The sequence below is a fragment of the Malus sylvestris genome, chromosome 1 (assembly GCF_916048215.2).
Source record: "Malus sylvestris chromosome 1, drMalSylv7.2, whole genome shotgun sequence".
Lineage (NCBI taxonomy): Eukaryota > Viridiplantae > Streptophyta > Magnoliopsida > Rosales > Rosaceae > Malus > Malus sylvestris.
Genome location: NC_062260.1, coordinates 26,051,459 through 26,077,581, shown reverse-complemented (window position 1 = coordinate 26,077,581; position 26,123 = coordinate 26,051,459). Strand labels below are relative to the sequence as shown.

The 26,123-nt window shown below is 40.2% G+C and overlaps 1 protein-coding gene and 1 pseudogene across 1 annotated transcript in view; both read right to left on the bottom strand.

The window, feature by feature from the left end:
• The window catches only part of LOC126627289 (disease resistance protein RPM1-like), an 84,700-nt pseudogene extending 78,808 nt beyond the window's left edge, over window positions 1-5,892 (bottom strand).
• The window catches only part of LOC126627312 (disease resistance protein RPM1-like), a 111,978-nt gene continuing 88,807 nt past the window's right edge, over window positions 2,953-26,123 (bottom strand). Inside the window, exon 4 of the mRNA XM_050296771.1 lies at window positions 2,953-3,038. Within this exon, the coding sequence (XP_050152728.1) occupies window positions 2,964-3,038 (75 nt within the window). The 3' untranslated portion in view covers window positions 2,953-2,963. The remainder of the gene's footprint in view (window positions 3,039-26,123) is intronic.

Sequence of the window (26,123 nt, the reverse complement as noted above, 5' to 3'; positions counted from 1 at the left end):
TATTCATCCGATTACGCATGAAACAGCTGGTTCCCGCTGCAACGCCTGGGCGTAGTTTCTCGTTGATACTGAAACTGAGTTGGCCATTCTGCGAAACCGTAACTTCATCATTTAAACAACGGTTCAAAATTCAAAGGATTTCCCAATCCAACTTCTGTCAAACTCTGAAGCTGAAATTCTGATTCGTTTCCGTAAATCCAGTATGTGTGATATGTTTTGATTTGTTTGAGTTCGTTTTACAGATGACGGGCAAGTATAAGGATTTCAGATATATAGCTACTTCTGATATACTGAACAAATTAACAAAGATAGTTTTAAAGTTGAATCTGATCTGGAGATAAAGTTGACAAGTATTATTATACGCAACTTGATGATGTTGGTGGTGATGTATCTGGATTGGCCGTGAAATGGTATGGAATTTGTTTATGGTTTTACCAATTACATAAACTGAGTCGTTTTTGCTCTTATCTGTTGGAGTTTTATGAGTTGTATCTGGTGTGCCTCTTAGCAGTAGCTGGATAGTCTTTCATATACAATTGCATCATGATAATGTTTTGAGGCATTTCAAATTATTCCACACGGAAATGGTTTTGAATTCAGAGTTTAGTCTTTCAATTTCAAGCTGGCATATGATCTTTGAATGGTTCAAGTATTTTTGTTATCATTCCAATTCCAAGTGGGGTCTTAAAGTAACTTGTGTCTCTATAGATGCGGACTAGCTAGTCCTAAATAGCCGCTTAGTTTATTCCATCTTATCATCTATGAAACTTTTGTCCAAGATTCCAAGAGTCCGTCCGACGACTGTTACTCTCATTGATGTGCACCGATTTTGAAAATGCGGTCTCATGCCGTAGAGGATGGTTTAGAAAAGGTGAGGCTGCCTAGTATATATATAGTTGTTTTTTACTTTGTTTTACAAAAGAGTAATTAATGTTAGGGAGACTAAATATGTAAACTAAATGATGTGTCACCAATAGAAATAAACACTTTTATCAAGGTTTGCTTACGCCAGACTATAATCATTGTGATCTCCTTGGCCTTTTATGATACATTATATGTGAACTACATGTTTCTTCTGTTTCTTAAGGAAACATAACTTTTTTGGAAACCATCTCTTTCTAATCAAAGACGTTCAATGTCTTCCCACTTATTGTACAATGTGTTTATATGTCAGCTTACTTAAATGTATATAAAAGCAAAATAGCTTATTTTATCGACCTCATTCACTCATGTATCTCTCTGTTTGTTCATAATTGTGTTGAATTTATTTAACTTAAATGTGTTTTATTCATCCGATTACTCCTGAAATAGCTGGTTCCCGCGGCAACGCGCGGACGTAGTTTCTAGTTATTGTCTACGGATGCAGAGACCTTCGATTCCATGCAATTATTCGAGTTACTGCATCTAGTAACTTCAACATCTTTTGATTCCGCAGAGGTTTTTACAGGTGCCGGATAATTCTCTTTATGCCAATTCAACAAATTTTCAAGGAAAAAACAAATTAACCAAGGAAAAAACAAAGTTAGTGGTAACAAATTAATCCAATCAAATTACAATATTTATAATTCAATTGATCTCTAATCTGTTCATATAAAACAACGTAACATAATTAAAATGCATGAACTAAACATGTAGATGTTGAAATTAATTACCAGAAAACGATCATTAATTAATGTGGTAATCACAAAAGATGATCCAAAATTCATTGTTTTTGGGACATGCTAAGAAAACAACAAACAAATGTTCTGGAAATCGCTTCCACGAGGGCTGATAACCTCCGGTTGACCGGAACTATTCCCCCGCCTCCTCGGCCTCCCAATCGGATTCCGGCCTAGTGAAATCGTAGAACTTGGGCGCATCGAATTCGTAGTCCATGTCAATTTCATCCCCCTCGAAAGCCTCCCTCGCGAACTCCACCATTTCTTCGTCCATCTCTCTCTCTCTCTCCTCCCTCAAATGAACCACCCAATTCCATGCGTGTTTTATAATTTATTTCCTTTTTTATATCACAAATATTTTGGATTTTTGTTTTGTTGAAAAGCTTGCGGAGACTTTCGAAGAAACGATCGGGTTCGAAACCTTCCCGGGAAATCAAAATTCAGAAACAGGGGGAGAGAGAGAGATTATATATAAATATATATGTATATATATGTGCGTAGAAGTTCTTGATCGTTAATGTGAAACCCTAATTGGAAATTTGTGAAGGGAAGAAACGGAAAGGTTTGAATATTTGTCTGGGGCGAGAATTCAGCCAGAAAAGGAAAGACGACAACGGCGACGACTTTTTTTAGCGTCCAAGTTTGAGAGAGATGTTCCTCCGGTCCAGAATTTTGAAATCGTGGGATCCACTCCGCTACCCCCAACGCTTGCATTTGTGGGCCCTTACCGTTACATCTTGTACCTAATTTTTTTTTTTTTGTCTATCTGATAAATTTTATTACATTAGATGTTATTTTAATCATCGACGAAATTTGAACAAATGCAATCATGTAAACAGTCAACACCTTTTTATCATTGTGCATACAAAATATGCGTGGCTGAATCAATCTGTGCATACAAAAGGAGAAAGCTCAATCACGATTCACGAAATTTTTGGCAAAAAAAAAAATGACTATTCATGAAACTTCTATAATCCACAAAATCTACCCTTTGATTAACAAAATATCTTAGAGATTACAAATTAATATAAAGAATATAAAATAGTAAAGAATTGGTAAGATAAAAAATAGTAAAAATTTAATATTTTAACTTCAATTATCAAAATGATGTTAAAAAGAGCATACGGTTGATCATTTTCCTAGAGAAAATCAATTGGATAGGATATTTTTATTGCAACCACCAATAAAATTACAAGGAAAATGCTAGGAATACGACTGGACGACACAAAGAAAACAGAAGAGAAAGAACCTCTCCCAGTCAACCTGTCCCATTCCCATTCCCATGCTTGGTTTCACAAGTTGGAATCAAGCATTTGACCAAAGAGAAAAGTTGGAATCACGCAGGTTGTCAGTTTCATATACACCCCATCTTGGTCCGACCTTGTAACGAAAAAGAATATTTTGTATATGTTCAACAATCCAATAATGTTGGCCATTTTTTAGATCCATCTGTCGCGCAAACTCCTTTGGCATGTTATAGAAATAAAGATATGTCAGATTCCGGAGATGGTGGATGCCAGAGGGCATCTCCTTCAGTTGTGGGGAAGGTTCAATGTGAAACTCTTGGAGAAGAGGCATGACACCATCGTCTATGATCAACGAATTTAGTCCCATAATTCCTCTGAGACGTAGCTCCCTAAGTTTTTGAAATCCTCCTTCCTCAAAATGCAGCTGCACACCATCATATGCATTGATTTCCAAAACTAGCTCCGACAGATTAGGTAGATTTTGAAGGACTTTTAGTGGGGAATCTCTCAACCTTGACCAAAAAATCACCAATCTGATGAGGTGTTGAAGATTTGAAATCCAACCTGGCAACTGCTCTAAACGCCCTATCAAGCCGAGAGAACGAATAAATTGTGGTGGAGTTGAAATGGATTCTAGATCAAGGACTTCATCTTCATTTATTGCAGTTAAAAGTAGAGATTCAAGGTGGTTCATCTTTTCAATAGAAGCACACACAGCCCTACCATCTTCACTTTTCAAGTTTGTTAGGCTTAACTTCCGCAGTTGTCTTAACTTTCCCAGTTCTTTGATTAGCCTGATCCCTCCATGATTCGCCTCCACATAGGACAGTTTTTGCAAAGCTTGTAAGCATCCAATACCTTCATGTATCTTCACTCCTTTTTCCATATTCCAGAACAAACCCACGTCGCAGTTGTAGTCACAATGGTAGGCCAAAAGATGTCGCAGCTTAACAAGCTTATTGATCTTGGCTGGTATTTCATACACCAGAGACTGTTTTAGATCCAGGGTTTCCAAGTTTTGTAGATTGCCTATGGAGTCTGGAAGCAACTTCACCTTTGTATTCCTCAGGCTTAAGTACGTCAAGAGATACAAATCCCCCACATATTTCGGAAGTTGATTGATTGGAGCATCCGTGAAATCCAATACTTTCAGAAGTTCAAAGTTTCCACTCAATGTATTGAGAAAAGACTTGGGACATTCTTCTAGGTTGAAAGTAAATATAGAACGAATACGAGATTGTGTAATGCTTCCTAGGGCCTCATAGGAATTGATGTCTATTGAGAGACGTCGAGTTGTTGGTTTAAAAGTCGACTCATCTTTTGATAACACATGACAGAAGCTCGAATCCAACCCTTTTTTAAGGAGGACGTCGTGCAATAGATCATGAACTCTACAACCTCGAGCTTTTCCATCATTGTAAACTTCTGAAACTTGAACCAGGCTTCTGTGAATTAGCCCCATCAAGTATTCCTCTCCAACCTCTTCTAGTGTCTTGCCCCTCTTCGGTTTCACAAAGCCTTCAGCGATCCACAACCGAACTAATCTTATGCAACTAATTGAGTAATCCTCGGGAAAGATGCCAAAGTATAATACACACGATTTGAGGTAATACGGTAGATGGTGATAGCTGAGGGATAGGATTCTTGTGAGGCTTGTAAGGTGGGGATTGCTTTCTAACTCTGAACTTAAGCTATTGTATAACTTCTGCCATTCAGACACAACTTTAGCTTTGGTTGACAGCAGACCACCTATGGAAACAATTGCCAAGGGTAGTCCTTCGCATCTTTTGACGATGTCAAGAGACAACTCTTCCAACCCTTCAGGACAATTTCCCTCCAATTCAAACTGAAATGCCTTTCTACAAAACAATTCCCATGCCTTGTTTGGAGGCAGAGGCTGCAAGTGATGAACATGAACAAAACAAGATCTTTTACAAAAATTGGCAACATCTTGAATCCGTGTAGTGATAATTATTCGTTCGCCTTTATTATCGGGTAAAGCATGTTCTATAGCCCCCCAAAAATCTACTTTCCACACATCATCAAACACAACAACGTACCTCTTTTGCTGCAAATACTCTCTTGATGTGCTAATCAGGGACTCCTTATCTATTGTATCAATTTCCTCTGGGAAACGCTCCTTCCTTGAACTGTAGAACTTTTTTATTACCGTCCTCAGAAGATCCTCAACCCTGTACGACTGGGACACTGTAATCCAAGCATAGCAATCAAAGTGTGCCATCACCTTCTTCTGGTCATATACTTTCTTGGCAAGAGTGGTTTTCCCAAGTCCTCCCATACCAACCACTGATATCACTTCACGTCTCGGAGCTCCCTCTACCAACAAACGAGTTAGCTCATCTCTGGCAGATTCAATCCCCACGATTTCAGATTCCTCAATGAAAAGGGAAGCCACTCGAGGGTCGTTCCACGGTAGAGTCTTTTCTCCACTGCTCTGGCCTTGCTGATAAAAGGATTTAAATCCATATCTTTCACTTCTCCTGTTGATTTCACGAACCAATTCTTTTACACCGTCAACTTTCAAAACTATCCCATCCTGTGATCTCATTTTTTTAGCCAACCGGATAATTTTGTGGAAAAAACGTAGGAATCCATGGTGTTGATGATGCCGTAAGATGCGGAGCAAATATTCATCAATGACATCTTCAATGTAAAAAGCTGCTTCTCTTACTTGATTGACCCAAGTTTTGACACCATCATTCCCCGTCTCTCCATCTGTAGCTGCAGCCTTAGCATCTGCTTCCTTGAGGAATGATCGGATGCTCTCGAGTTCATCTTTGATGAAACCAACTTCAGTACTTGCATTTCTCGAAAGGTTTGCTTCTGTGGTGATGAGTAGTTGAACTAACTTGTCGATCACAAAGCATACAATCTGTTCTGCCATTTTGTATCCTGCCCTTTTCTGGCAGACGAAGCATCTATAATTGATGAATATTTGCTCAATTATATGAAATTTGGAACATTTTAGAATTAAGAACTTTAACGAAAAGTTTTGGTACTTTTTCATTTTAACAAAAATATCATATTTTTATACTAAAAAAATCAATTTTGGTACTATTTAATTTACCTTTATTTTGTTTTTATAGTTAAAAATTAAAGTTTTTAAGCATTTTTTATTAATTATCATTAGTTATCATTTTGGATTTTTGTTTTGTGGAAAAGCTTGCGGAGACTTTCGAAGAAACGATTGGGTTCGAAACCTTCCCGGGAAATCAATATTCAGAAACAGAGGGGGAGAGAGAGATTATATATAAATATATATTATTACTTTAGTCTAAAAAGGCTTTTCAATTGCACTATTCAAATGAATAGTGACTTGGAGTGGATTTTGAGTTATTTACAAAATTACCACCCTCTCTTCACCGCAAATTGAAAATTTTGATTTATTTACAAAATTACCACCGCTTTTGCACAGTTTTAAGAGTGCCCATGCGTCAGTCATCGTGGATGCTCTGCTTCGACTACATTTCCGTCCGTTTCCATCCCCATTTCTTTCCCTCTTTTTCTCTCCCGACTGTCTCTCACGTCCACTCACCATCTCACTCTAGGCAATACATACATGAACTCGATGAGAAGCCACCATCTCTTCTCTACAAAGCGAAGAAGAGCTCAGCAGATTGTATGTTACTCCTCCCCAATATTTTCTGTATGTTTTCTTCAATTATTTGTTTTTGGGTTTGTTTCTTTCCCAAGAATAAGAAGAAAGAAACAGGAAAAATTAATATTGGGTAGTTAATTTATCTTGGAGTGTTATATTTATTCAAGACATCAGGGGAATTAGGTACTTAATTGATTTATTACCTGAGTGAATTTCTTTGATTTGTTCTGAAAGAATTTGTATTTTTTTTCTGGGATTTTGATATTTTCTTGAATTTTACCACTTTGGTCGTGGCTTCCACTCAAATGTTAATTTAATTTAATTTTTTTGGGTATTATAGCAAATTATATATATAGTTCGCCGTTATAGTTTGGTCCTTTTTATGCATTAGATTGTAGAAAAATGATCAAAATTAGTTCAAGCAAGCACATGAGTTTGGTAAGTTTTGGTGTTCATATTTTTTCTCCTCAAATCAAGGGTTGGTGTCGGGATTGAGGGATGTGTCAAAATTGCCAATAGAAGCCTAAATTAATGGGTAGCTGTCGGTGATTGAGAGATTGAGAGGGAGAAAATTGGGGGAGGTTGTCATTGACCTGATGGAGTGAGGGATTTTGTGAGGATTACACTGACTTATTGACTAGCAACACAAGACAAGACATGCTTCCGGTAAACCGCCTCCGTCATTTTCCTCCTCTCGCCTCTGTCTACCTCCTCTCCCCTTCTTCGTCTCCCTCCTCCTCTCTCTCTCTCTCTCTGGAATAGATCAATCTTCGAAGAGGATAAAAAGATCTGAAATGGTGTGCTTCTTCTACTGTGATTCTGTGTTTTTAATTTTTCTGGGTTTGGCTTCTTCTGTTATTCCACTACTAATTTACAAAAATAATGAATTTTGTACATTTTCTTTTTATTTTACTTTTTGTTATATTTCATTGCAATATCAAATAAAGTTGGTATTTTAAAATCTCATTGCAATTTTTTTTGTTATATTGTTGGTGGGTATCTTTAATTATGCCCTGAAGGAGGAAGGCAAAGGGAGGACAGACCTGGGTTTGGGGCATAAAAGGGATTTTTAGATTTCTGTAAAAGTACTTTGTGCCTTTTTGCTATTGGTGATGAGTGTTCAAGAATATTTATGCTTTAATATAGCTATTACAGGAGCAAGTTGTTTAGTTAAAATCCTAAGAAGATTAGGGTAAAACATTCTGGCTGTCTCATTATTGATAGTCTGAATTTCTGCAATCTCTGAGATATATTTGGGATAATTTTATAGTGATATACGTCAAGGTTCAAGAAAAACTTTGCTGCACTGCACTATAGGAGTATCTGGTTGATGAAATTTTTCTGATTTAAGCATTTAGCTCATCGACTGCATTAAATTAGTATTTAAAGAAATTTTTGTATGAGAATGCATTGATAGAATTTTTTTTGCTCAAAAATTAACTCACGGAGCTTCCTGTGAGTTAGTCTTAGCTTTTGATTTAAATTTATTATCATTTTTTTTTATCTCTGCTGCTGTTTTGGATTTTTTTTTTTTATGATTTTTATGCGATGTTCATCTGTGTGGGCACTCAAATTAGTGTTTTGGAGTGCATCTTGACCAGACCACCACAAAAGAGAAAACGGAAACCAAAATCAGAGCCATCAAAACAAACAAATGCTGGTATGTCCTAAAAAAGGTTGGTTTGTGTACTTTCAAAGAATATATGGAAGAAGAGAATATTGATCATGGTGTAGAATGTGATGGTAATGTGGTTGAAAAAGATAAAATGTTGCACGGAAAGATCTCGGAGCTCATTGATGAAAATATGCAGCACCGGGCCGAGTTGATAAGGAGAAACAAGGAGAATAATGAAACAATTGAGTGGCTTTTGTCCCAGGTGCATAAGCTAACGGATGAGAACAAAATTTTGAGGATTAATCTGGGAATCCATAAGGATACTACTGATCATACAATTGCAATCCATAAGGATGCTACTGATTATACAATTACAATGCAAAACAAGCCTCAGTTTTCAAGGTCTAAGTCCATGGGGCCATCTTTCCCTGGAAGGCTCACTGGATGTCTAGAACTTGATCTTAATTAGCTACTTTTCAACTTTAGTAGGTAGCGTTATAAGTTTTCAAATGTATCTGTTTATATGCTTTCATAATACATGTGAAGATTCCGAGTCAATTATAACATATTTCAATTTTTAATTTTATGAGTACATAAAAGGAACTGAATGCTTTGTTATTTTGATCTTGCAGCTGAAGCCAAGTCTGGATAAAGAGAAAGATCTCATGGTAGGAATCATGGACTTGATGAAGGTGAGGTTAACAAAGTGTGCTTTAGCACCAAGATTGGAATCTGGGTGTTCTGAGTTTTGTTTTGTTGTGATTTTTCTATAATCTAGATGCTGAAATACTTGGAGTTGGAATTAATAAGAATTGATTGAACATGGATTTTTTTATTAGATTGGTATGGCTGACATAGTTAAGAAGTAGTTTAAGATGCAGTGATTAGGGAATTTCTTTAACTGAACATATTTGTTTTCGTGAGGTAGATATAATCCTCTGTAATTTAATTAATTAGATTGAAATTTGGGGTCTGGATTCTTAAACTATGATGGTTAATGTTGTTTTTTTTTGGTGAATTTTTCAAGTGGGGAAAAAGAGGTGGGTGTGGGATTTATATTGTTATTCTCAGTTGGTATATAAATATTTGAGTGTGCAAGAAATGGTTACCATACAAGAAATACAAGAACTGAAATTAGAAGGGATAAGGGCAATTTGCAGAGGGTTAGTTCGGGGATGGTAAAAGTTGCGTAGGTGGCGAGATTAATGGTGGTGGTTTTGTGGTGGCGTGGTTCTCCATGAAAAATGGCGATGGTGGTTGCCTTGCTATTTCTGTGCAGCGAGCACAATATCGAGAGAGAGAGAGAGAGAGAGAGAAGTGAGGGAAATAGGGAGAGTAGTAGAGAGGGAGTGAGACATGAGGGTGGTGGCAAGCTGGTGCCTCGAGGGAGTGGCGAGTGAGGTGGTGATGGTTTCTCGAATGGGAGATTTATGGTGTACTAGATAACTTGACTCCTCTCTCAATCTGGTATCTGGAGAAGAAAACCAAACATAGCTATGCATTAGCAAAGTTTGAAATGAGGGTTTTTAATCTTTGGCATGCTATTATCTTTATTTGCTCATTCTTTGAATAAAATTCTGATGGACAAGTGAAATAAACTGAATGAAAACTTGGAGAAGAAGTTCTGATTTTTAATATCTTTAATCGGGGATTATTGTGATGCCCTTTGACAATTGAAATGTGAATGCATTATGTTGCTTAGAACACAAGTCAATATTTTTTAAACTGGAACAAAACTCTGTTGATGCACAAAATCAGCGAGGACTTTGGTACAACAGAAAGTGTCAGGTTTTGTGACCTTCGCTTGGTTGCTTCGGTCACTAGCGAGGATAAGTACGTAAATGAATGGAGACAGAGAAGCAAACACAGGATGTACGTGGTTCACCCAAATTGGCTACGTCCACGGAGTAGAGGAGTTCTCATTAATTGTGAAGGGTTTACACAAATACATAGGTTCAAGCTCTGGTTTAGTGAGTTCTAGTGAATAGTTTAGTACAAAATGACATTAGAGATTATTGTGGGAGTATGACCCCTATTTATAGAAGAGAGTTTCTAGTTTTGTTCTGACATTGACACGTGTCATGTTGTGATTGGCTTCTGATGTTGACACGTGTCGCGATGTGATTGGCTTCTGATGTCGACACGTGTCGCGCTGTGATTGGCCTCCTGGTTGAAGGGAAGCTCTTCTGGATCCTTGACGGTATAACGTTGACCGGTGCTCAGTAGTTTCGGGATTGGTCAAGTATGGTACAAACAGTGCTCCCCTAAGTTCCCGAGTGAGGGAAGCTCCTCGGTTGGGGACTTGCAAGATCCAAGCCGCTGAGTAATCACGAAACTTCTAAGTACTGAGGTGTGGTATCGTCTTCACTTGCTTTATCTTTCTCATAGGTAGATGTGACATCTTCTCTAGAAGTGCGCTTCCTCCATTCAGGGGTAGTGTCCTTAACCGGTAGAGATGCACAAGGTAATGTATCAATTTCACTTGAAGCTTACTTGTAGTTTCGGGCTTGGTCAAGTGCGATACAAACCCTATAGTAGAAGTCCCCCAAGTCGCCGTGCTAGGAGATTTGTCGAAGGAAGCAACCGACAAGGTAAGCAGTCAGGCTTCCAAGCAAGCAACCCAGGATCAGAGGTTCGACTTCGGCTTCCGGTTGATTGTTCTCCTTCTCCTTGTCTCTCATTCAGCTGCCAGGATAAGGAGAAGCAAGTGGATAAGAGATGATATGAGATACTTTTGCTTTTGAAGAAGTAACTTTCCACAGGCTTATTCTTGAACTGTGCTGGAGGGTTTTCTGGTTCCCTTCAGCGTATAAGGCCGACTCAAGAATTTGATGGTCAAAACAAGTCCATCAAATCTAGAGTACATTCGACCTCGATGATATGGGATACTTTTGCTGTTGACGGAATAATGAATGTGGTATGGAAAGGTGTGATGCTGTAGTGATCTGTTTCAGCTCACCGTTGAACCTTCTGCTTCAATCTTTTGCATGGCAGAAGTGGTGTGCAACATTTGCATTTAAATGGTCCTTCAGAACATTCCTTCATAGTGACTCATCCACGCTTGGCAGCTTCAGTGTAAAGAGCCAATATCTGATCACCTGTCATGAGGTATTTGCCGGTGGAATTCGTGACCTTGACAACAGTTGAGGATGAGTACTCGAGAGCAATGCTAAGTAAGCAACCAGGCAAAGGTTCCAGGCAGTCAGTTCCAGATTGGAGGTTTGATTTCAGGTTCCGACTGACTGCTCTCTTTCTCCTTGTCCTGCAGGTGTGGACAAGGACAAAGACAAAGACAGGGAGAAAGCATGATATGGGATACTCTTGCTTTCGACTCTGATGATATGAGATACTCTTGTTCTTGGTGTGGCTTATTTGCTGAGGTATTATCGGGGGGAAATAAAGCTGAGTATTTCGAGAGGTTATGTTGAAGGTGCCTTCTCGAATGCGAGAAAGGGTTGAGCATTTTTGCAGGTTTGCCTGTCCGTTGAGGAGGGAGGTCGATGTATATAGGGATTTCCCAATAACAAGTAGTAGTGCTATTCCTTTACCCTTCTTGGTTACAGCAATGTAGTGGGAGCTGCCAGCTTCACGTGTTTTAACTTTGTCAGAGCACTTTGAAAAAGTGGTATGTGGTATCTGGAAAGCTGATGTTACGTGTGAAGATTACAGACAAGCTTTATCTAAGGAAATCTGGCTCTCGAAGTTCTGAGAGTTGTGCCTCTTCGGTTTTCGAACAAGCAATCCCGTCGAGGATCTGACTCTCGAGATTCGGAAAGTGGTGCTACTTCGGTTTTTGAGAAAGTAATTATGTTGGGAGTCTTTTCTCGAATGTGAGTAAAGGTTGGACGTTCTTGCCAACCTGTCTTGCCGCAAAACACGGAGGTCGACACACATAGGGACTTTCCAGTTGTCAAGCAGTGGTGATGTTCCTTTACCCTTGTGGGTAATAGTAGGGTAGCTGAAACTTCGAAATTCTCGTGCCTAAACTTTGTCAGAGATTTTTGACAAAGTTATATGTGGTACCCGAGGAGTTGATGGTGCATGTGGAGAGCGGTGATTGAACAGTAAGATTCACGTGCTTTCTACTTCACCAGAAATCTTCGACAGATTGCCCGTAATTTCCGCAAAGCTGAGTGTGCATGTGACAGGTGCTGACGAGGCTGAAAAAACAGGTGCTTCTTCGATTTCTGAGATCGGCCCTCGTGGTCTCTGAGCAGCCCAGCTTTTGAGAAAGCAAACGCCTCTTCGATTTCTGAAGCTCCGTCGAGTGCAGATTTTTATAGAGGCTGGCATTAAGTTCCACAGCACACTTGAATCTCTACCAGTAGAAGCTCCCTTCTTGCACTTCTAAGATCTTGATTTGTCTGACCTCTTCCCTCTTCAACACATTTGAAAATGTCTGGACCCTCCGACCGTCATTTTGACTTGAACCTTGGAGAAGAGACAGCCACGCATTCTCCAGACAACATATGGCGCCCATCCTTCATATCCCTTACTGGTCCTCTTACCGTTGGGGATTCTGTGATGAAGAATGATATGACCGCTGCAGTGGTGGCCAGGAACCTTCTCACTCCCAAAGATAACAGACTACTTTCCAAACGGTCTGATGAGTTGGCTGTTAAGGACTCTCTGGCTCTTAGTGTTCAATGTGCAGGTTCTGTGTCTAATATGGCCCAACGTCTATTTGCTAGAACCCGCCAAGTTGAATCATTGGCTGCTGAAGTGATGAGTCTCAAATAGGAGATTAGAGGGCTCAAGTATGAGAATAAACAGTTGCACCGGCTCGCCCATGACTATGCTACAAACATGAAAAGGAAGCTTGACCAGATGAAGGAATCTGATGGTAAGGTTTTACTTGATCATCAGCGGTTTGTGGGTTTGTTCCAAAGGCATTTATTGCCTTCGTCTTCTGGGGCTGTACCTGGTAACGAAGCTTCAAATGATGAACCTCCAATGCCTCCTCCTACTGGGGTTTTGTCAAGTACTGAGGCTCCGGATAACCACCCTCCGGTGCTTTCTCTTTCTGGGGCTCTACCGACTGCTGACACTTCCCCTAAGCAATTTTTATGAAGGCTCCCTCTTGTTTGTTTATTTTGACTCATGTACATGTACATATTTGTAGCTTATCGGAAGTATTAATAAATAAGCTTTGCTTCATTTCAACATATTGTGTTAAATACACCAAAGCCTTCTTCAGAAAGTTCTTTGAATTTTTTCTTTTGTTGAAACTTGTATTGTTCGAGCTTTGTGAGTGAAGCATGTAGTTTGAGGTAGTGTTCCCTTAATTTCCTGAGTGATGAAAACTTCTCGGTTGGAGACTTGAAAAATCCAAGTCACTGAGTGGTTGTGAGACTTCCGAGTATCAAGGTGCAGTAGCATATGGTGGGAGTCCCACAAGTCTTCAGGCGAGGAGAGTTGCCGAATGAGGTGTCTTGCTTGCTACTAATTTGTCAAAGTAACGAAGCCTTGTTTTGATGTCACACCTTCATATATGCCTTATCCAAAAATATTTCAAGCTAGGTTTAGCTTTGCGAGGGCCCAAAATTATTTGTGTAGCCCAAAATGGCAAGCCCAAAGGGAGTCAGAGTAGAGGGAGCAGTAGCTCTTCAATATAACACCATCCTCTGTAGCTCAAATCGAAAAATTGTCTTCATGAAAATTGTTCCTTAACGTGGGAACTACAACATACCCAAATTTGAGATCCATCGGAGTAGTAAAACTCCAGACATTCAGGTATGATGAGTAACTGTTCATGATTTTTCTGTTAACCCGTCAGACTTGTTGTGAGCTTTGAAACTCCATTTGCTCTTGTTCAGATCAACATACTCTCTTCATCGAAGTTGTTCCTCATCATCTCTTCCATAACATATCAAAAATTCAGAACAAAATAACGGTTGAATATTTCCAGATCTTCGAAACACCGCAGCAGCTTTGAAGCTTGCAGAAATCTGACCGTCATGTTTGGAGCTTCAACACTCTAACTTCCGTCGCTCAAATAGAAAAATTTCCTTCATGAAAGTTGTTCATCTGCTCAAGAACTATAAGATGTCCAAAATTCAGCTCCACTGGAATTAGCTTCGCACTATCTTGATGAAGAGTGTGTGAAGCTTTTATATGTTTTGGTGTTGAAATTTGGTATTGTAGGTGAAGTTTTGGGGTTGAAGCTTTATAAGTGAAGCTTTGGTGTTGAAGCTTTATAGGTGAAGCTTTGGTGTTGAAGCTTTATAGGTGAAGCTTTGGTGTTGAAGCTTTATAGGTGAAGCTTTGGTGTTGAAGCTTTATAGGTGAAGCTTTGGTGTTGAAGCTTGATAGGTGAAGCTTTGGTGTTGAAGCTTTATAGGTGAAGCTTTGGTGGTGAAGCTTTATAGGTGAAGCTTTGGTGTTGACACCATAAATGGATTGTGCTTCGCACTATCTTGATGAACATAGTGCGAAGCTTTTGAGATTGATATTTGTCCTCCATTGATGAAGCTTTTGTTGGCACCATAAATTGATTATGCTTCGCACTATCTTGATGAACATAGTGCGAAGCTTTGGAGATTGATACTTGTCCTCCATGGATGAAGCTTTTGTTGGCACCATAAATTGATTGTGCTTCGCACTATCTTGATGAACATAGTGCGAAGCTTTGGAGATTGATACTTGTCCTCCATGGATGAAGCTTTTGTTGGCACCATAAATTGATTGTGCTTCGCACTATCTTGATGAACATAGTGCGAAGCTTTTGAGATTTGTAGTTGTGTTCCATTGATGAAGCTTTGTTGAATTTCCCAATTTCCAATTTCCTTTTTTTTTTCTTTTTTTTTTTTTGGGAAAACTAGAAATTTGAAAATATGGGAGAGACAACGTATACAAATTTTGCTTCCATACTGTTACGCGAGAGATTGTGATGCAAGCCACCTCTTGTAGTAGTCGAAGGTTTGGATGAACCATATAAATTGAATTTGCTTCGAACAGTCTTGATCAAGAGCGTTTGAAGCTTTCTATGAGTTGTAGTGTTTGCATTGTTACAGGGGAGAAATGTCTGAAGCAGATGCAAGAGGGCTGAAGAGCTTGATCTTCGTATACCATGCATTAAAGCCATTGTTGGCTTGCAATAAGACTTTGTTGGTGACTATAGCTCTTGTTAGGCATAAGTGCTCCCCTAGTTGAGTTGTAAAGCTTGATGGTTTTTGATTATTTGTGAATGCTAGGAGTTCATATGTACAAGTTGTACCACTCGTCTTCTAGTTAATGGAATGAATGGTAGGTTGCTTTCATCACTTGGTTGGTGGTACGAATGTGAATTCCTTAATCACCTTTCATCACATTTCATCACCTGGTTGGTGACATGAAGGAGAGTACGCGTTGTACATTTCATCACCTGGTTGGTGGCATGAAGATGAGTTCCTTCTTCACCTGATTGGTGATAAGGGTGGCAAGTTTCCAAATAATATTAGAGTACGGGTTGTACATTTCATCACCTAGTTGGTGGTACGAAGGTGAGTTCCTTCATCACCTAGTTGGTGAGAATAAGGGCAAGGTGTCGAGGCACATTGTGGCAAATGTCGAATGGCACAAAGTGTGTTGAACCCTTTCGAAGCACAGTTGGCTTATGTATGGATGTGTTGGAATGTATGATGTTTATGCATGAATGTGTTGGAATGTATGATGTTTATGTATGAATGTATTGGAATGTATGATGTTTATGTATGAATGTATTGGAATGTATGATGTTTATGTATGAATGTATTGGAATGTATGATGTTTATGTATGAATGTGTTGGAATGTATGAAGTAGATCCTTTGTATAGTCTTGTTGACACATACTTAGATTTTGTTTTGTATTGGAAACATTTGCGTTGAAGCTTCAACACTTGAGTGTTTCATTGCTCAGAATGGAAAAGAGTTTATGGCCGAGTTGGCTAAATCACCTCTTTATTGAATTAATACCAAATGGTCTTTGTTACATAGGATGCCGAACGGCTGTAGCTTAACACTTGTACAATGTGAGTCTATTTGTAATAGTACTTCAAGTGGTCAGCATTCCATGGATGGCCAAGGGTCTTGCCGTCGGAGTTTCTGAGCTTGTAGGAGCCAGGGCGGCTGATGCCGACGACCTCGAACGGTCCGTCCCAATTAGGACTGAGTGTTCCTTCACTCGGGACTCTATCACAGAGTAATCTTTTCTTCAGTACCCAGTTTCCCACTTTGAAAGAGCGAGGTTTAACCCTTGAGTCGTAGTAGTTGGAGATGCGCTGCTTGTAGGCGACATTCCTCAGGTGAGCCTGATTTCTGTGTTCCTCGACTAGATCCAGGTTGAGGGTGAGTTGCTTGTCGTTCTCACTCTGTATGTAGTTTTGGATTCGATATGTTGCTTGCTCAAGCTCAACTGGGACAACTGCTTCTGTACCAAAAGCAAGTGAGAATGGAGTTTCTCCTGTGGAAGTCCGATATGAAGTGCGGTATGACCAAAGGACTTGGGGTACAAATTCTGGCCAACAACCTTTAGCTTTGTCCAAGCTAGTTTTCAGAGTGCGCTTGATTATTTTGTTAACGGCCTCGACTTGTCCGTTAGACTGGGGATGGGCTGGAGAGGCAAAACATAAGTTGATGTTGAACTTAGAGCAGAACATCTTGAACTTCTTGTTGTCGAACTGCCGCCCATTGTCCGTGACTATCGCATTGGGAATGCCGAATCTGCAGAGGATGTTCTTCCATACGAAGTCTTCTATTTTTCCCTCAGTAATGGTTGCCAAGGGTTCTACTTCAGCCCACTTTGTGAAGTAGTCAACTGCAACGATTGCATAGCGGACCTTGCCTTTCCCTGCAGGCATTGGGCCGATCAAATCAAGTCCCCATTAGGCGAAGGGCCAATGGCTGATCATAGGAGTGAGCGGCTCGGGAGGGGAGTGAGGGATAGTTGCGTAGCGTTGACACTTATCACATGAGCGAGATATTCTGATGGCATCTTGGTGGAGTGTTGGCCAATAGTATCCTTGGCGAAAAGTCTTGTGTGCTAGGGATCGAGACCCAGCATGATCTCCGCAGACTCCTTCATGTATTTCCCGAAGGACAATTTCCGCCTCCGCAGGTGTAAGGCATCTTAGGTATGGTAGGGTGAAACCGCGCTTGTAGAGTTGGTCATTAATGATCAGGTAGCGGGCAGACTTGTATCGAATCTGCCTAGCTTGAACTTTGTCAATTGGGAGGGTGCCATGAGCAAGGAATTTATAAATTGGGGTGATCCAACTATCTTCTTGTTGTAAATTGCACACCTCCGCGACTATGGTGCTTGGTTCTGCCAACAATTCGACATGAATTTTTCTCCCAATCTTGTCTTCCACTGCCGAGGCGAGGCGAGCCAAAGCGTCTGCATGACTGTTTGCCGCTCGAGGAACTTGGGTGATCTGGTAGCGGAAGTGCTTGAGCAAAAGTCGCGTTTGCGCAAGATATGCTGCCATGGAGCTATCCTTAGCATCAAAGTTGTTTGTGACTTGGTTGACCACTAATTGGGAGTCACTGAAGATATCAATTCGTTTAACCCCAAGGTATTTGGCCAAATGTAAGCCTGCTAGAAGGGCTTCGTATTCGGCCTCGTTGTTCGATGCCTTGAATTTGAAACGAAGAGCGTATTCCATCGCCACTTTGTCGGGGGTAGTGAGGACTAATCCTGCTCCGCAGCCCTGTTGGTTGGATGAGCCATCAACATACAGACTCCATGCTGGGGTCGTTGATTCTACTTTCTAAGCTTCCGATGGTAATGAAGCTACTGCTTCAGGTGTAGAAGCAATGTCAACAGGATATGTGAAGTCGGCGATGAAATCTGCTACTGCTTGACCTTTTTCGGCTGGTTTTGGTTGGTAGGAGATGTCAAACTCACCCAATGCTATCGCCCATTTGATCATTCGTCCAGACGTGTCAGGACTCTGGAGTATCTGTCGAAGAGGGTGATTGGTAAGCACGATGATGGCGTGTGCTTGGAAATAAGGGCGAAGTTTCCGAGCAGACATGACCAATGCTAGAGCTAATTTCTCAATGTTAGAGTATCGTGTCTCCGCATCTTGTAGGGCCTTGCTAGCGTAGTAGACGGGCCTTTCGACCCCACTGTCCTTTCGAATAAGAACAGAACTAACTGCTGAAGCCGAAACCGATAGATAGATAATGAGAGTGTCACCAACTTCTGGTTTGGAGAGCAGAGGGGCTTTACTCATGTACTCTTTGAGGTTCCTGAATGCCTTGGCACATTCCTCCGTCCATGTAATGTACTTCTTATTTCCCTTGAGTGCTTTGAAGAAAGGAGCACATCTGTCTGTGGCCTTAGAGATGAATCTGGTTAAGGCTGCCACCTTGCCAGTAAGGCTTTGGATGTCTTTTGAAGTTACTGGCTCTTTCATGTCGAGGATTGCTTTGATCTTTTTGGGGTTAGCTTCAATGCCTCGTTGGCTAATCATGAAGCCTAAGAATTTGCCAGAGCCCACGCCGAAGGCACATTTGTTGGGGTTCAACCTCATTCGATACCTCTTTAGAATGGTGAAAGTTTCAGATAGGTTGGTGATGTGTTGGTCAGCATGCTTGCTCTTGACTAACATATCATCAACGTAAACTTCCATGCTCTTCCCAATCTGTTCGGCGAACATTGAATTGACCAGTCTCCGATAAGTTGCTCCTGCATTCTTTAGACCGAAGGGCATGACTTTATAGCAATATAATCCCCTATCAGTAGTGAAGGCTGTGTGTTCTTGGTCTGAGGGGTTCATGAGGATTTGGTTGTATCCTGAATAAGCGTCCATGAAGCTCAAGAGCTCACACCCTGCCGTAGAGTCTATAAGTCTATCAATGAGAGGAAGGGGGAAACTATCCTTCGGGCATCCTTTGTTTAGGTCGGTGTAGTCGACACACATTCTCCACAAGACCTTTTGAAGCAGGAGACTTTCCTTGGTCGGATTTTTCTTAACAAGGACAACATTTGCTACCCATGTTGGGTAATTGACTTCACGGACGAAGCCTATGTCCTTGAGTTTTTCAACTTCTGCTTTCATCGCCTCGTATCGTTCAACATCATAAGATCTTCGCTTCTGTTTTACTGGTTTGGTCTTGGGATCAATACTCAAGTGGTGACAGATGATATCGGGAGAGATGCCCGGCATATCTTTATATGACCAAGCGAAGACCTCGGCGTTCTCTTGCAAAAAGGAGATCAGTGACAACCGAAGAGGCGGTGACAAAGTAGTGCCAATCTTCACCATGCGGTCTGGATGATCTTTGGAGATAGAGACATTCTCTAACTCTTCAGCGGGTTGTGCTTGCTGGGTGAAGGAGTCATCTCGAGGGTCGTCGGGTTGACTGTTGCCATCCTGAAGACCTGAGTTGGATTCATCTGGACTGGTCTTTACGACTTGGTTATGTATAAAGAGAGTCTCTTTGGGGACATGCAGGTGTTGTTGTTTGACTGAAGTGTTGTAACATGATCGAGCACTAAGTTGATCTCCCCTGATGTACCCATTGCCGAAAGGGGTTGGAAACTTCATCAACAACATATGTGTGGATACCATGGCCTTGAGATCATTGATGCCTGTGCGCCCAAAGATGACATTGTATGCCGTCGGGCAGTTGACCACTAGGAAGTTAGTGGTAATAGTAGCTGTGTAGGGGCCTGTACCAATGGTGAAGGGTAAGTGTATACTCCCTAAAGGTTGCACGATATCGCCAGAGAAGCTTATCAGAGGAGAAATCGAGCGATCGAGCAAGTGTTCAGCTACATTAAGTGCCTTGAAAGCTTCAGCAAACATGATATTGACTGAAGCACCTGTGTCTATCAGGATTCGTTTCACATCAAAATTTGCTATGTTAGCCTCCACGATCAGCGGGTCATTGTGAGGGTAGATGATACCTCTTTCTTCCTCAAGGTAGAAACATATTGGATCCCAGTTAGGCTTTTGATACTTGCCTCCCCTGATGTCTTCCACATGAAACACTTGATGGCCAAGTCTCAAAGTTCGTTCACTGCTTTTCATGGCCCTATTGGAAGATTCAGACATGGGTGTGCCGCCGCTTATGGAATATATCACATTCACCTGGCGTTGGTTACGGTTATCCCTTGGAGGGTGAAGGAGGAACTGATCAATTTTTCCTTCACGTGCCAAAGCTTCAATATGGTCACGGAGGATAATGCACTTCTCACTATCATGGCCATTATACTCGTGGTAGCAGCAAAACATGCCCGTGTTCTTCGTGGACTTGTAATCTGGCTGTCTTGGCTTTGGCTTTGGTATCAGGTGAGCTATACTGGGGTAGATGGCAGCACATGTAGCATTCAAAGAGGTGTATGTCTCATACCTCGGGGTAGGGCCTGTCTTGACACGTGATTGGCCCACTGCGTTGACTGCTTGGGGGCGGGCATTATTGTGACGATATCCTGAGTTATCGCTATAGTGCCCCTTATTCTTTTTATTAAAATGAGATTGGTGAGGATGGAAGTCTTTCCTTTTGCCCTGAGATTGATATGTCTGCTGACTTGGCGAAGCATTAAATGAGGCAGGGGGTGTGCTGCTACCATTTGGAAGGTTGAGGTCTTTTCATTCGGTTGGATCTGGCCTCCACTCCCTACTTGCTGATAAGGGGTGACTGTAGGGGGTTTCCCTTGATATGTCCTTGCCTCGGCGGAGGCATGGTTGTAAGCTTGTGTCATCACCTCAGAGTAAGTCTTCCAAGTGTTGGCATTGATCATGTACTTAAAGAAACAGTCACGTAAGCCTGCCGTGAAAGCCTTGAGGGCGGTCTTATCATCTGCCTCAGCGCAGCGAGAATACTCATGGCTGAAGCGGCCAGCGTACTTTCGTAATGACTCGTCCGGCTTCTGGTGAATAGTGTACAAGTTATCTGCGGAATGCAAGCGATCGGTCTGGAAGATGTGTTGAGAGACAAACAGCTTCCTCAACTCTTCAAATGAGTCTACTGTCTCAGGTGGAAGACGGCAATACCAGTTTAAAGCTCCGCCAGAGAGGGTGGAGGGGAAGAGAAGGCACCGTTCTTCGTCGGTGTGTCCCCGGTATACCATGGTGGACTCAAAGAGGTTAAAGTGTTCAATCGGGTCTTCCCTTCCAGTATAGAGCTGTAAATCAAGCTTCTGCTTTGTCTTCGCTTGGAGGGGAGTGTTGAGGATCCTTCTTGTGAGAGGGCCAGGCCTGGGTTGGTTCCAGTCAGGTATCTCGGCTTGACGTTCAGCCTTCAGCTTGTTTACTTCCTCAAGGAGCTGCAGGACAAGGGGTCCTGAGCGGAGTCGTGCACCACCGAAGTTTTCTTCTTTAAGCCCCCATCGCCTCTTGGAAGTAGGAAAGTTTGATCAAGATAGCGTGATCTTTCTTTGGACTCGCCACACTGACTTCTAGAGTGAGTATGTCGGAATGTTTCCGAGTCCCCAGTACCTTCATATTCTTCTGGGACTTGTTGCCCCCTCTCTAGATTGGCGGCTGGCCTGGGTCGTGGAAGAGGACCGAGTCTTTCAGAAACTCTTGGGTCATTGATCTTCGAGCTTATGTGGATGGGATTCTCTCGACGTTGCTTTAGGAAGTCTCGACAATCGCGATAGACAGCTTTTGATCCTTCCACACCCTCTGTGAGGAGGTGTTTTCCTCTACTTCTCCTGCTTCGGGTTGAAGCAGCTGGGTTGAGAGAAGTCTCATGTTGATTATCACATTGATGTGTAACTCGATCCTTATCAGGGATGTCCGTGTCGGATATCGGCGACCCTCCGTGTTGGGGGGCATTCAGTTGATTGTTGACCTCGACAGAGGCGACGAGCTTGTGTGTTTGAGCCTGCCTAGCCTCGTGAAGCATCTCGAAAAGTTTTTCATATTGTTCCTGGAGGACTTCATTCTTCATCGCTATCTTGTTGTTCTGAACCTCTAGCTCATCGACTTTAGCTTGCAGAGTAACTCTATTTTCTTCCTGCTTTCGTTGCTTCATACTAGGTCCAGCAGGGGTGTCATTCTGTGTGTTGTGGCTTCTTTCGCTCCCCATGTCGGAGAGAGATGCTTGGCCAAAAGAAAGTGTACGAATGGTAGAAACCAGCTTGACAGAGCTGTAGAGAGTAGGAATAAGTGTGTTTCCCACAGACGGCGCCAAATGTTGATGCACAAAATCAGCGAGGACTTTGGTACAACAGAAAGTGTCAGGTTTTGTGACCTTCGCTTGGTTGCTTCGGTCACTAGCGAGGATAAGTACGTAAATGAATGGAGACAGAGAAGCAAACACAGGATGTACGTGGTTCACCCAGATTGGCTACGTCCACGGAGTAGAGGAGTTCTCATTAATTGTGAAGGGTTTACACAAATACATAGGTTCAAGCTCTGGTTTAGTGAGTTCTAGTGAATAGTTTAGTACAAAATGACATTAGAGATTATTGTGGGAGTATGACCCCTATTTATAGAAGAGAGTTTCTAGTTTTGTTCTGACATTGACACGTGTCATGTTGTGATTGGCTTCTGATGTTGACACGTGTCGCGATATGATTGACTTCTGATGTCGACACGTGTCGCGCTATGATTGGCCTCCTGGTTGAAGGGAAGCTCTTCTGGATCCTTGACGGTATAACGTTGACCGGTGCTCAGTAGTTTCGGGATTGGTCAAGTATGGTACAAACAAACTCCATTATCTAGACTCGAGTATTGCTAAAATTGTTTTATAAATTTCATTATAGTTAAGAAAAAATAAACTTATGAAATCTCAATTATGATTGTTCATGTGCCCCTACTGAGAAATGTGTTAGGTATGATGGATGCTATAGATAGAAAAATGTTGGCTTAAGGTTGGATTCCAAGTAAATATGTGCTATCCTGGATGATGGAATTGCATAGCATCATAAGTTTCTATATTTTCCTGAACAGATTTACTGAAAATGTTTTTCAAGGATATTCAACAATAACCTTAATCTTCAGACTTTCTCATTGTTGCAGTCTCTAATGGTTTAGTTAATCTTATTAGCCTATTGTTAAATCAATTAAAAGAGTGTTTTAGCCTTCTGTTAGTGTTTCATCTTATATACTTTCTCATTGTTAGATCAGTTGTGATTCTGTGTACTTCATGTTTCCGGGTGTAAAATTGTTCATACAATCTCACTTTTGCATCTAATTAGTGAGCCAAAAAGAAAATTTTTAACATTTTAAATCCTAATTATCTATATTTCAGCCAATGCATATTTTTTCCACTTAAAAGTCTTTGATGCATGTCTTTTTTTTTTTTCAAGTATTGAAACATACATTGTTCGAAATTTGTTGAGCACTTGAAACTTTACAAGTTAAGACTTGGAATTTTATGATATATGATAACTGTTTTGTATGTTTGTTGTTGATTAAGCACATGGGATACAACTCGGTCTTAGACACTTAATAAAGATTTATCGTTTGAAATTAATGGGGCACAGGTTATTCTCATGATATTGGCTACAAATGCTGCAGTAGGAGTGATTACAGAAACCAACGCAGAAAAAGCTTTTCAGGTAACTTTTACATTTATAGCATTTCAGAATTCGCATAAATACCAGAACATCTTGAAAGACTACCATTTCAAGCGGATCTTTTCTTTCATGCGGAAACCAAGCTTCCTTTTTCTTAACTCATTCTACTAAAACTTCAAATTATGTTCAATTTGTTGATTGGCTGTTAGCACTTAAGTTGATCTATTTATTTCCAATGTACCCTTTTTTATGCATGAGTGCTTTTCTGTTGCATGTTTAGAAGATGAATGCATCAATTCTTAGGTAACCTTCTTTTTGTTTTGTGATGTAGGACAGCGGAAATTAGATTGTTTAGCGGAAGTGAAAAGACATAAAGCTTAAATTAACATCCTTTCCATTTATGCTTCTGTTTTATAGGACCTGGGGGGGTAAAAACAGTATATTTTGTTGTTGCATGTTTCATTAATTCAAACTTTCAAATATACGCTCTCTTCATTATGCACAGTATGTTCATGTGAACTGAATCTAAATAATTTGTGTCTTTCTGTCGAAAATATTCATAGTATGTCCTGCATTACGATTTCAAAACCCACAGCAGCGCGTGGGCAATTTTATTTTCCCTCTCCCTATATGTAGTTTAATATAATTCAACGAGTTCAAAGAGAATGATCAGAACGAAGGTTTGTATTAGATCCGATGTGCTTCCTCTTTCTATGCATTTTGGTTCAAATTAGGGTTTTAGGTTGAAGCCCGAAACGAAAAGAGAATAAATTTTTCAGGATCTTCGGATTTTGTGTTTCAATGAGAGGAAAAGATGAGAAGTTTGTTAAGAAAAGTTGTGGTGGAATTTCATTCTTTAAAATCCATCAGATCATGCTTAAATTGTTAAATGCAGTTGTTATTGTTAGCTAATTCATGTTTTCAATCTTAAATTAAATTTATTGTTTCCCTTGCTTGCTTATACTTGCAGCTACTGATCCTGGAAGTTTCAATAACAGCGTCGCTGCCCAGCAGGTGAATTTTAAGCAAATTTATCTAGCATTGAACCATTTCTTAAGATCTGATTCGGTTTTATTCAAGGAATTTGAAACCTTTACATTGAACTATTTCTTATTGTAATTCATGGGTTGCTAGCGCAAATATAGTGCCATCTAATGTTTTGATGCATACTTGGTTCGTTCTCAAATGTGATATGTTGTAATTCTTTCTAATTTCATTGTTTACCTATCTTTGTGTGGATCAGGCGGTACTGGAAACAGTTGCGAGAGTACAGTTGAAGAAAAATGAGACGAAAGAAGAAAAGTACATGCTTCTAAAAATTCAGTACAGTTTTTTATATATTCTTTGTCAATTGAATCTAGCCATTATGGCCTGTTCTCACTCTGTTGTAGTATAAATAGGTCGTTTCAACCACATGATGTTTTCAATTTGGATAATAATAATAGAGGAGAAGATACACCAACACTGATTGATCGCAAGGTAAGATTACTTCATGGAAAATATAATTCTCCAGTTATTTATTTTAACGGTCCTAAATGTAACTTTGTTTTAATATTATTAGGACGATGTCTTCATAGTATCAAATTTTAAATAAAAATATCTGGTGCTGCAACTAGACTTCAGGTAAACTTACCGTCTCATTACAGTATTGTTAAGTTCATTGGTCTTCTCTTAACAAAAAATGCTAATTTGAACTCACCTACTGGTTGCATCGTAGATTAATATCAGATTTTGTGGTTGTTATTGTATCTGTAACCTGTGGTGGCATTGCCTTTGCTTGCGCTGGACAACCGGTCTGATACATACATTCATAAATACATACACGTGTACATATATTTCCAAACTTAATAGAGAAAACTTAATACTATGACCTTACATAATGTTCATATTCTGCTTCCTTCATACCAAAACTTGACAGGTTATTAGTGAATCCATCATTATGGACCTGGAGGTTTCAACTTCGTCAGTGAAATGGTTCAAGTATGTTTTACCCTGCAATTTTATTATCCAAGAAGAAATTCTTCCAATCCAAAAGTGTACTTATATATATATATATATATATTCGATTACAAAATTCTTTATTATGTTTATCATTTACCTGGTAGATGAAGATGTTTTATTTTGAAAATGAAAGGTAGACTATACTTGGAACAAAATTCTTGAGACTGTTGGGTTGTGCCTATGGATGCTAACTTGGTTCTTAGAGACAGTTTTGCATTGCTTCTTTTGTTACTACTAAATATGATATGGAGGACATAATTTTTTTATTTATCATTTTGAAGGTTTTTTGGACCCCTGATTTTTGATCATGCAAGTCATCAAGAGAAAATCAAGAATGTTCAACTCAAGAAGGTTTATATTTTTGCAAGTCCATTTTTCTTTTGCTATGTAAATTATTTGTATCTCAAAGGGAAAGATACCTGACATATGACATTTCTTTCAATCTTTTTTGCCTTTTTTGTTTACTGAGAAACTTATGAAATTAGGATGGAATGTTACGTTCTTCTGTGTCGTCAGTCTACGGCAGGCAAATTGGGATTGGTCTCGA